Source organism: Geotrypetes seraphini, chromosome 8 (assembly GCF_902459505.1).
Source record: "Geotrypetes seraphini chromosome 8, aGeoSer1.1, whole genome shotgun sequence".
NCBI lineage: Eukaryota > Metazoa > Chordata > Amphibia > Gymnophiona > Dermophiidae > Geotrypetes > Geotrypetes seraphini.
In genome coordinates, this window is record NC_047091.1 from 153,012,173 (window position 1) to 153,024,264 (window position 12,092).

Below are 12,092 nucleotides of genomic sequence, written 5' to 3' on the forward strand. Positions count from 1 at the left end.
GATGGACTCAAAATAAAAGTTGTAAATAGATTTTTGGCTTACTGAACGGGCCTCAAACTTTCTGCACTGTCATCTATGATTTTTTTCTCCCCCTTGTATATAAATAAGTGTTTGGATGCATCTCTCTAGAAGTGTTTGTATGCATCTCTCTAGAAGGCCACATACCAATTGAGTTTTCAGGATTTCCCAATAAATAAAGCAGCCTCAAACAAAAGGACTCTTGATTAAATATCATTTATTCTCATATCAATATATATCATTATAAATTAATATACATATTCACAATAAATAGACACCCAATATCAAAAATCATTCACACAACACATACTCCAGAGCCTTCCATATATATATATATATAAACTTTTTACATTGATATTATCTAATATAATAAAATGCGCATGCGCACTAAAAAAATCGTGTTCCCTGATCCCGTCGCGGAAACACGAGTGCGCATGCGCGCCTACTACGTCACCACAGCCTGCTCTCCACCTCGCGCCGCTACAGGCCCCACACTCGCAACTCACACGTCCGCTGCAGCCTAGCAACTCCGACCACAACCTTCCCCCCTCAACTGCCTAGGAGCTGCGGCGGGGGCTTTCAGAACAGAATATGATTACCATCTTTCTTTAGGCAGCCCCGGTTGTTTACTTGGATTTAATGTCAGCATTAGGGTTCGCCGGCCGCCAGCCGTGAGAGCCGGGTGAAGAAGGCCACCGCAGCCTCGCCGCTAGGTAGGGGGACAACAATGGCGCTTATGCTCAAGCCGCTGCCACTACTTCTCTCTCGAACCGCACCAGGATCGAGAGAGGAGCTGCGGCGGGGGCTTGAGCATAAGCGCCATTGTTGTCCCCCTACCTAGCCGCAAGGTGTGGCGGCCTTCCTCACCCGGCTCACATTGAATCCAAGTAAACAACCGGGGCTGCCTAAAGAAACCGGTGCTTGGCCCGCCAAACAATTCCTGCAGTTGCCGAAATTTGCCCCACCGTTCCTTCCCTTCCTCCATCAGGTCAGTTCAGCTCCGCCTATGTTAAAAGCAGCTGCTTTGAAATTGGAGCCCTGCCGCCACCGTAACACGTTCCCTCTGCTGCGGTCCCATATGTCAGAGAAGGGGCGGGACCAAGGCAGAGGGGAACGTGCTACGGCAGTGGCAGGCCTCCGATTTCGACGCGGCTCCTTTTAACATTGGTGGATTCACTGCACCTGATGGAGGGAGGGAAGGAAAGGTGGTTGGGCGCTGTTGAGCCCCTCTTTGCCCTCAGACCCTCTCCTAACTGCTCCCTCCTGTCTCAGACCACTGGAGCACCTGATGGAGGGAGGGAAGGAAAGATGGTTGGGCGCTGTTGAGCCCCTCTTTAGCCTCAGACCCTCTCCTAACTGCTCCCTCCTGTCTCAGACCACTGGGGGGAGGTGCTTGTCTTCAGCTGCAGGGATGGAGGGAGGGAAGAAGAAAGAAGGGGCCCTGGCAAGCCAGTTATCAAAAGCCAACCATAGCCTGGGACCCCTACATGATGTGAATAATGACCAGACAACAAAAGGTAAGAAAAATAATTTTATTTTCTGTTTTGTGATTACAATATGTCAGATTTGAAATGTGTCTTGAGGGAGGCTGACGCCGCGGCTTTGGACAGAGGGGTACCATTTTCGTGGGAGCCGGCCTTCGGAGAGGCTTCGGACACGGGGACGGATGCGGGAGGGGCTGCCGCTGCGAAGGGCTTTGGTGGGGGAGCCAGCCAAACCGCAAGTGTGGGGACATTGTAAGCGCGGATTGGTCAAGGAGCCGCCGCTGCTGAAGCTTTGAAATTGCTCTCCCACCGTCACTCCCTCCCACTCCGGCTCTGCCTCTGCCCAGGTTCAAAAGCAGGAGAGGCAGTCATCTAGCACCCGTTAATCTAACGGGCTTAAACACTAGTTATATATATATATGTCCAAAGGAGATTAAAAAACGAACAGCAACTGTCCTTATCCTCAGATTAACTGATGTTGTATAAATTCCATAATTCCAAATATATCATATGGTCCCTGTAGCTTTTCATCTGAATGTAGCAAACAGGAGATACCGTATTTTTTGCTCCATAAGACGCACTTTTTTTTCCTCCCAAAAGTGGGTGGAAATCTCGGTGCGTCTTATGAAGCGAAGATGCAAAATTTGTATCCCTGTACAGCTGCGAAGATACAAAATTTGTATCCCGTACAGCTGCAAAACACCCCCCTGCACGCACCAGCCGCACCACCTTTTTAAACGCCGCCACTGCCCACCCGTACAGCTGTAAAATACCCCCCCCCCGTGTGCACCAGCCACACCATCTTTTTAAATGCCACCCTCCGCCCCTGCAGCCTAGTGGTCCAGTATATATCCCTCCCTCAACAGCTCCAAACTATTCAGAAAGCAGCGTGGGCCCAAGCGGGAGCGTGTAAAGCCTGGTCCTGATGTCCACACTCCTGACTTGTGCGCCTGCTGCCCGGAAATAGTTAGGAGCCGTCGAGGAAGGAATTAAAAAAGGTACAAGGGGAGTAGGATTAAAAAGGTACTGGGGGATACGTGGTGGGATGATTTAAGGTACTGGGGGGGCACGTGGGGGGATGGGGATGATTTAAAGTATGTGGGGGTTATTTGGACGGCCTGCCTGCCAGCCAGCCACTAGGCCTGCCTGCTCTGTGCCTATCCCGGCCTACCACTAAACCACCAGAGGGGGGGGAGGGACAGGGTACAGAGTCTGGCAGGGAGTGTAGCATTGGGTGCAGAGCCTGGCAGGGAGAATTGGTTCAGAATGTGTTTTTTTCTTGTTTTCCTCCTCTAAATCTAGGGTGTGTCTTATGGAGCGGAAAAATAAGATAAATTTGCATACAATGAAGTTAGTGCATGCAAATAGATCTCATGCATATTCTTTAGGGAAATCCTGGCTCTCAAGGACCAAGGACTGTCTCTCTCTATATATCGATATATCTATCTATCTCCATATACTCACTCATGGACAGAGGCAGGCAATCGCATGTATTGCTGAGTTTGGTGATTGGTGCTTCTCTTTAGCTTCAGTGCTGTTCCTTTTTTTACAATTGAAAAGCATGGGACAGAGTTTGGCTATATGTCTCTAATGGTTCTTTTGGGGGTGGACAGGAGGTTAAAGTGATGTGTAGTAAGGGGAGCACCCTTTTAAGCACAGTTACACTGCTGCAGCCTATGTAGATGTGGGTTTTAGTAGCACCCTGGCTTCATCAGGGACTTCCACTTCCACAGCACTGTATACATCTAGCAGTGCTATAGAAATAAGTAGTATCAGGAGTGTCCCAAGGACTGGACTGAGAAGCTTTGACCTTAGAATACTCTCTTACTACACAACTAAGTTTAAACAAATTTTACATTTTAATTTTAGGTGAACCTTGGCCCAGACAAACAAGTAATAGATCTGACAGATCCTGACCGGCCTCGCTTCACATTGCAAGAGCTGAGAGAGGTATTGCAGGAACGTAACCAACTCAAAGCTCAACTTCTTGTTGCTCAGGAGGAACTGCAGTGTTACAAGAGGTACTTTATAAAATCTGGTTTGCAATCAACTGAAGAAAATAATCTATAATAATAATATGCTAAGCGCGCATGCGCACTCTAATCCCATGTTCCCTGAGTCCTGATCTGTCGGGCGTGGCCGGCAGAGTGCGCATGCGCGCTAAAGCATGAGGGAGGAGGCCACGGCGGCTTGAGATGAAAGGCAGTGCGGAGTGGTGGCTGCCGGGAGGAGACTGCCGCAGCTTGAAGCGAAAGGCGGAGCGGTGGGTGGTGCGGAGCAGCGGCTGTCGGAAGGAGGCCATGGCAGCTTGAGGCGCCTGCAGGCCGCTGCGGGCCTTCCAGATCTCCTAAGCCGCGTACTCATGCCCTGATTGCCGGCGGTGTCACCTGTGGGGACTGACTGCTGGAACAGGGGCCTCCTGACGCTGCTAAATGCTGGGCAGTATATTCCTTTTTAAAATTAACAACTTTAAAATGTCAGATTAAGGTCTCTCTCTCTTCACTCCCCTTCCCCCGCGTAATAATAGAGGTACACTACAGGAGATGCCACAATGAACCCAACCAGTTGTATGCGCCCTCCCTTCCCCTTATCACACAGAAACTGTTCTGGCACACATGGAGGATGGATTGAGACATCCAGATTTTACTTCCATTGATAGCAATGGAAGTAAACCCAGATGTATCAATTTGTCATTTTTCTGGAGCCATATGGTAACTCCAAGTCTTATTGGATGAACATCTATAATAATAATATGCTAAGCGCACATGCGCACTCTAATCCCGTGTTCCCTGAGTCCTGATCTGTCAGGATGTGGCCGGCAGAGTGTGCATGCGCGCTAAGGCGCATGAGGGAGGAGGCCACAGCGGCTTGAGGTGAAAGGCAATGCAGAGAGGAGGCCGCCGCGGCTTGAGGCTCCTGCAGGCTGCGGCAGGCCTTCCCGGTCTCCTAGCTGCGTACTCATGCCCCGATTGCCGGCGGTGTCATCTGTGGGGACTGACTGCTGGAACAGGGGCCTCCTGCCACTGCTAAATACTCTACTGGGTTGCAGAGACCCTGTCCCCGCGCAATGCCCCTTCCCCCTTCTGCCGAGGCTTCACAGAGCGGCCCTGGTGAGGGCAGATGCTAAAGGAGGGAAGAGGTGCTGATGGACGGGGGGGGCAGAAAAAGGAAGGGAGGCATAGTGCGGGACAGGGGGAGCAGGGATGGACAGGGGAAGAGGTGCTGATGGACGGGGGCAGAAAAAGGAAGGGAGACGTACTGCTGGCAGGGGGAGCAGGGATGCACAGGGGAAGAGGTGCTGATGGACATTGGGGGCAGAAAAAGGAAGGGAGGCGTACTGTTGGACAGGGAGAGCAGGAAAAAGGGGTTGATGGATAGGGGAAGAAGTGCTGATGGACAGGGGGGAGAAGAAAAATGAAGGGAGGCCTACTGCTGGAAAGGGGGAGCAGGAAAGAGGTAAAACAAAGGGAGAAGGGCTGCTGCTGGATAAGGGGAGCAGTGAAGGGGTAGTGGTGGACACAAGGGAGGTAAAAGAAAGGGAGAATGGACAGGAGGAGCAGGCAAGGGGTGGTGGTGGACAGCCAAGGAAAAAGAAAAAAATTAAGACAAAAATACAGAAAGCGGCTAAGGAGAGAGAAAAAGAAATAAAGACAGACACACACATATATTCTAGCACCTGTTAATGTAACCCCTTCCATATTCTTTTCCTTTTGATCAACTAGAGAGCACCCACAAGTTAACCATATCCCTCACTCTTGTAGGTTAGAGAGCTGCTTGGAAGAAATACAACATAACCTATCCAAGATACATACTGTCCAGGAAAGGAAACTAAAACACAACAGTAGATAAACGTCAATTATTTAGCACTCTCCAGACCAGTAGAGGTTAACTTTACGAATGGGTATATATCTAATCCCTCAGTCTTCTTTCAGTCTCCAGCAGGTGTTGAGTGATCTGTACCCATCTCTCTTGGTAGGGCTGTTGGAATTTGTTTAGGGGTTTATTGTCCCTGTTTTTGGCCGGACGGAGCTTGGTCGGGCCCTGTTTGGGGGTCCGTCCGACCTCGGGGGTGTCAAACCCGGCGGGTCACGAGCGGGGTCCCTCCCCCCACTTCCTCCACCTCCCCACATTTTTTTAGAGGAGCCTCAGCAGTAAGCCTTGCCCCCTAAGTCAAGCAAGGCATATTGCTTCGAGAGCCTGTGGAGTCTGTTCTGTAAAAAAAAAAAAAAAAAAAATCCTGAGGTAGTGCTGGTCTGAAGGGTTGTTTCCCTTTAAGAAAACTGTATTTTACTGTATTTTTTCATGTAACCAGCACTTTTTTTATAGCTAGGTCGCGTATGGAGCAATTGTGCCCTTCTCCGGGGGAGTAGGACACAAATGAGTCCAGCCGCGAGGCACTCGCGGCCGGCCTGAACTCGGCGGTTTGGGTCGGTGAGGTGGTGGAGCTCCGTCGGCAGCGGCTGCAGGCGCCCAGAGCTCCCCGCCGATGGTGCCTCGCGAGTCGGCTTGGAGCAGTGGGGAAGCCCGGTCTTCCACAACCGCCCACGGAGGGATTCCCCGAAGGATTCCCTCTCAGCTGATTTTTTGACAGCTGATGCCGACTTGCCTGTCTTAGCGGCTGAGACTGTTCAGTCTTCTCAGCCGCTACAGGCCATGGAGGGAGCATTTTTGGCGGGAACTTCGCCATTTTCTTTGTCTGGCCCCTCCATTTTGTCTGCAACCTCAGGTGACCTTCCCCCTGTATGGCGAACACAGGGGCAGGTTTCAGCATGGACCCCTGCTGGGGCAGGGAGTCCCTGGGGACCCCCAGGGGTTTTTTGCCCCCAATTTATTTTCTTTCTTTGTGCGGACTTTTGGGGGTCCCACGTGCGCCTGGGGGGTTTCGGGGGGGGGTTTCCCTCCGCGCCCCCTATGGCTTTGCCTCCCTCTTTTCGTTTGGCGTCCCCTCTTCCTCCTCCCTCATCCAAGCGCCCGCGGGGGGGCTTGGATTGCGAATTGGTGGGCGGAGGAGCGTGTTGGCCTGGTTGAGGACCTGGCTGCTTTGGCGGGCTTCCAGGATCCTCTAGAGGGGACGCCTGTTGGCAGCGGGGCGGCGGGTTTCCCGTCTTCCAGAGCAGATGCGTCCGTGGTGCGCTTTTTTTTTTATTCAGAGGGATGAGCTTTTAGACCTGTGTAGCAGGTCTCCTTGGTGCTGCATTTTTGCAGTGGCGCCGCCGGAGACCCCGCGTATGGGGGCCCCTCTGCTTCAGGGGGTCTGTCCTGGTTCCCGCTCTTTTCCTGTGCGTCAGGATTTGCGGGATTTTGTGTTGGCGCAGTGGCCTATGGGCGCAGTTTCGTTTGGTGTGCGCCTTGGCTCTTGGGTATCCCGTCCCGGAGGGAGGTAGGGCTACCTTAATTTCGCCAATGGGGAACGCGGTGGTCTCGGCACTTCCTAAGCGGCATACCGTGCCTGTTATGGACGGTTCTGCTCTTAGGGTCTCGGAGGCGCGTGCGTTAGAGACTCTTCTTAAGTATGATTTTGATGTCTCTGCCTTTGGGGTCCAGGCGGCTGTTTGTGGGGAGCTAGTCGCTCGCGCCGTGTTTCGGTGGGCTGAGCGTGTCCTGGATCGGGAGTCTGATGACTGGTCTCTAGTGGATCAGGAGGTAGCGAAGATTGCGATGGCTGCCTCGTTCCTCTCAGATGCTCTTTATGACTTGGTGCGGATTTCGGCTAAGTCTATGGCATGGCCGCGCGGCGTATTTTGTGGCTGCGCGCTTGGGCGGCGGATTCTGCGTCTAAAGCTAAGTTTACTAAAGTTCCCTTTAGGGGGTCTTTTTGTTTGGAGAGGAATTAGATGAGTTGATTCAGACTCTGACGGACTCGAAGGTGCCCCGTCTGCCTGAGGACCGTGCCCGCCCTGCGTCTAGGTGTGGGGCTGCCCGGGGGCGTTTGCGGGAATTTCGCAAGTATCGCCCGGGGCGTGGGGCTGCTTCTTTCCCGGCTCAGGGTTTTTCCCGGGGTCGGTTCTTCCAGCGCATGCAGCCCTTTCGGGGGGCCCGTCGGGGGGCAGGGAATCCCTCCGCCGGTTCCCCCGCTTCCCGTCCTGCGCAATGACTCCTTGCCGGCGCCCCCTTTGGTTCCGGTGGGGGCCCGGCTGCGCAAATTTTTCCCCAAATGGGCCGAGATCGCGTCCGATCAGTGGGTCCTTGAGGTGGTGCGGGACGGTTACGCTCTGGAGTTTACCCGCTCTCTGCCGGACCTTTTCCTCGCTTCTCCATGTCAGACTCCATGGAAGACGCAGGCTTTTCGTCAGACCCTTCAGCGTTTGCTAGATCTCGAGGCAGTGGTGCCGGTGTCCCCTACGGAGTGGGGCACCGGCAGGTACTCCATTTACTTTGTGGTGGCCATAAAGGAGGGGACCTTTCGGCCCATCCTGGATTTGAAAGGGGTCAACAGAGCTCTCAAGATTCCGTCTTTCCGCATGGAAACGCTGCGGTCGGTCATTCTGGCGGTTCAGCCGGGGGAGTTTCTTACGTCTCTCGATCTGACGGAGGCCTACTTGCAGGTTCCAATTCGGGCCTCTCATCAGCGCTTCCTTCGCTTTGCGATCTTGGGGCGGCACTTTCAGTTCTGTGCGCTTCCCTTTGGTCTGGCCACGGCTCCCCGGACGTTCACCAAGGTAATGGTGGTCGTCGCGGCAGCCTTGCGGTCGGTGGGCATCCTGGTTCACCCCTACCTGGACGACTGGTTGATTCGGGCAAAGTCGTTGCAGGAGAGCTCCCGGGTTACGGCTCGGGTGGTGGAGTTTCTCCGGTCGCTGGGCTGGGTGGTCAACCTTTCCAAGAGTCGGTTGGTCCCGGCTCAGCGTCTGGAGTGCCTTGGGGTTATGTTCGACATCTCCTTGGGGAAGGTCTTCCTTCCAGAGGCCCGGGTGAGCAAATTGCAATCTCAGATTCGCCTGCTTTTGGCGTCCCGGGGTCCTCGGGCGCGAGATTTCCTCCAAGTCCTGGGGTCAATGGCGGCGTCCCTGGACGTGGTGAGGTGGGCGCGGGCCCACATGCGTCCTCTTCAGTATGCTCTGCTCCGGAGGTGGTCTCCCCGGAGGCAAGATTTGGATGTTCCGGTTCCCCTGCGAGGCTTGGCGCGCTGCAGTCTGCGCTGGTGGCTCCGGACCCCTCACCTGGTTCAGGGGGTGGGTCTGGATCTCCCGCAGTGGACGGTGCTCCTTACGGATGCGAGTCTCCTCGGTTGGGGGGCTCAGTTTATGGGCCACTCAGCTCGGGGCACCTGGTCCGCGGAGGAGGCCTCCTGGTCGATCAACGGGTTGGAGACCAGAGCGGTCAGGCTGGCGCTGTTAGCTTTCCACTCCCTTTTGCTGGGCAAGTCGGTCAGAGTCCTGTCGGACAATGCCACGGCGGTGGCTTATGTCAATCGTCAGGGGGGCACCAAGAGCACTCCTGTGGCGCAGGAGGCGGCTCGGCTCATGGTTTGGGCGGAGTCCCATCTTCTGGACCTCTCGGCTTCTCATATAGCCGGGGTAGAAAATGTTCAGGCAGACTTCCTCAGTCGTCACTTCCTGGATCCAGGAGAGTGGTTTCTCGGCGCCGGAGCGTTTCGGTTGATAGTGCAAGATTGGGGGCAGCCCCTGATGGACCTGATGGCCACGAGTGGCAACGCCAAAGTGCCCCGCTTCTTCAGTCGTCGCAGGGAAGGGCTGGCCGAGGGTCTGGATGCTCTGGTCCAGCCGTGGCCAACGGAGGGGCTGTTGTATGTGTTCCCTCCTTGGCCGCTGGTGGGCAGAGTGCTTCTTCGCATTGTTCACCATCCGGGTTTGGTGGTGCTGGTGGCTCCGGATTGGCCTTGACGTCCGTGGTATGCGGATCTGGTGAGGCACCTGGTGGCGGTTCCTCTTCCTCTGCCTCTCTCGGACGACCTTCTGATGCAGGGTCCCATTCCCATGTTCGACCCGTCTCTCTTCTGTCTTACGGCGTGGCTCTTGAAAGGGGTCGCCTTAGCAAGAAGGGATATTCAGACAAGGTGATCGCTGTTGGGGTCCCGGAGGCTTTCTACCTCTCGGGCTTATGTGCGGGTTTGGCGTCTCTTTGAGGAATGGTGTCGGGCGCGGGGAGTGACCTCTTTTCGCGCTTCTCTGCCTAACATTCTAGAGTTCTTGCAGGATGGCCTGGATAGAGGCCTGGCTTGGTCTTCTCTCCGGGTTCATCTTGCGGCCCTGTCGGCCTTTCGAGGGTTGGTGTCAGGTCAGCGTTTATCGGCTCTTCCTGATGTGATTCGGTTTCTGCGGGCGGCCAAGTTGCTTAGGCCTCCCCTACGGCCCTCGGTTCCCTCTTGGGATCTTAATCTGGTTCTCTCTGTTTTGGTGCGCCCGCCTTTCGAGCCCTTGGACGACTGTTCTTTGAAGGACCTTACTTGGAAGGCGGTCTTTTTGGTGGCCATTACTTCTGCTAGGCGTATTTCTGAGCTGCAGGCTTTCTCTTGTAGGGCTCCCTTCTTGGAGTTGTCTAGGGAGCGGGTCGTCTTGCGGCCTGTTCCTTCCTTTCTGCCGAAGGTTGTTTCTCCTTTTCATGTCAATCAATCGGTGGTTCTCCCGGTCTTGGGTGGTCGGGAGGGCTCTTCTGAGCAACGGCAGCTGCGCAAGTTGGATGTCGGTCGGGTCCTTCGCTCTGATGTGCAGCGGACCCAGGAATTCCGGAAGTCCGATCATCTCTTTGTCCTCCTGGCTGGTCCTCGTCGGGGAGCTAGCGCTTCTAAGGCTACTATTGCGCGCTGGATCAAGGAGACGATTGCTTCTGAAACAGCAGCCTGTTCCGGAGTTTCTCAAGGCTCATTCCACTCGGGGTCAGGCGGCTTCTTGGGCTGAGTCGTCGCTCGTGCCTCCGGTGGATATTTGTAAGGCTGCGGTTTGGTCCTCCTTGTATTCTTTTGTTAGACATTATCGGGTAGATGTTCAGGCGCGTCGGGACGCAGTGTTCGGTGAGCGTGTTCTGGTATCGGCCCTTCGGGGGTCCCGCCCGTGAGAGGGACTGCTTTGGTACGTCCCATTCGTAAAGTTAACCTCTACTGGTCTGGAGAGTGCTAAAGAAGGAGAAATTAGGTTCTTACCTGCTAATTTACTTTCTTTTAGCTTCTCCAGACCAGTAGAGGTCCCCACCCTGTCTGTTGTTGTTGTTGTTGTTGGGGCTGTTTTCGCGGGCAGTTTTTGTTTTTTGCTGCGGGTTCTAGTATTTTTCTAGGGCCGGGGAGAATTAAAGAACAGCGGCTGTGGCTCGGCTGGCTTAGCTGGCGAGCTGTGGGGACATTTTCCTTCGGGTATTTCTCCTCTGCATTTTCCAACAGCATTTGGGTATGTTATTTGTTACTCCTGTTCGGAGTATTGTTTTCTTCCTGTTTTCCAGTTCTTGGTTCTGCTTGGCTATTCGGCAGACTGAGGGAAATAGAGAAGGGAGGATAGTATATACTGTCCCAAAGTTTTGTTTTCAGTCTCCACCTGCTGGTCATGATTAGATATATACCCATTCGTAAAGTTAACCTCTACTGGTCTGGAGAAGCTAAAAGAAAGTAAATTAGCAGGTAAGAACCTAATTTCTCCATACAATGCCCCGAAAGGGGGGAAATGCGTCAATAAGCCATCAATGGGGAATGCCCCCTGTACAGAAGGCATGAAAAGATTATAAAGAAGTCACCCTCCTGGAGCTAACCAGGGCTGCAATAACATTTTTGAAATATGGACCAAACTCCCCCATCCCCCCAACCAACCATTCCATCCCACGCAGAACATAATAGCCTCATCATGCATACACCAATCATACTAGCTTGAGAGCAATCAAGTAGTACCAACAAGGTGAGACCCAATAGGTTAGATCCCGGAAGTCCCTCAGGGCAGAGTCAGAGCATAATCTGGTCTAAATGGAACTCTCTTACAGAATCCACTTACCACTTTTTAGCGCCAGTTACTACTAAACAGATTACTGAAGCTCAGAATGCACCATGGTTCTTACCCTCTCACAGGATCTTAAAACAAAATTGTAGAAAGTTAGAAAAGAAATGGAAAAAATCCCACTCTGACTCAGATAAGTCAATCTGGCGAAGTGCACTTAGATCTTATAATCTTGAACTCAGGAAAGCAAGAAAATCTTATTATGGCTGTAAAATAGTTAAGTCTCCCAATCAGTACTCTTTTCAAGCTTTGGTGCTCGTTGACCAATATCATATCTAAAACTGATCATCTTTCATCTCCCTCTGCGGAAACTTTAGCTTGTTTTTTTCAAGATAAAATCTCTCTTATCAGACATTCTTTTCCTACAACTGAAATCAATTTTTCTTTTGTTTATTGCAAAAATTCTATAGAGGGAATTCCAACTGACCGCTTTAGTTTCTGAATCTCAAATTCTCAGATTATGTGAAAGGATGAGTAAATGTAAATGCTTGCTGGATCCTTTTCCATCCAATTTATTCACTAATATACCTCCTCAAGCTACTACATGGTTGACCACTTTACTTAATCTTTCTCTGGAAACAGGTTATTTTTCACATTATATGGGCCAAGTAACACTTTTATCTCTTAAAAAAAGACGATCTAGATCCTTCTGTTT

General features: G+C 52.6%; 1 protein-coding gene across 3 annotated transcripts in view; it reads left to right on the top strand.

Moving 5' to 3' along the window:
* The window catches only part of RILPL2 (Rab interacting lysosomal protein like 2), a 33,931-nt gene that overhangs the window by 5,705 nt on the left and 16,134 nt on the right, over window positions 1-12,092 (top strand). For all 3 annotated transcript variants that reach the window (XM_033954810.1, XM_033954808.1, XM_033954809.1), the window contains exon 2: window positions 3,372-3,523. In XM_033954810.1, coding sequence (XP_033810701.1) covers window positions 3,372-3,523 — 152 coding nt within the window. The remainder of the gene's footprint in view (window positions 1-3,371; window positions 3,524-12,092) is intronic.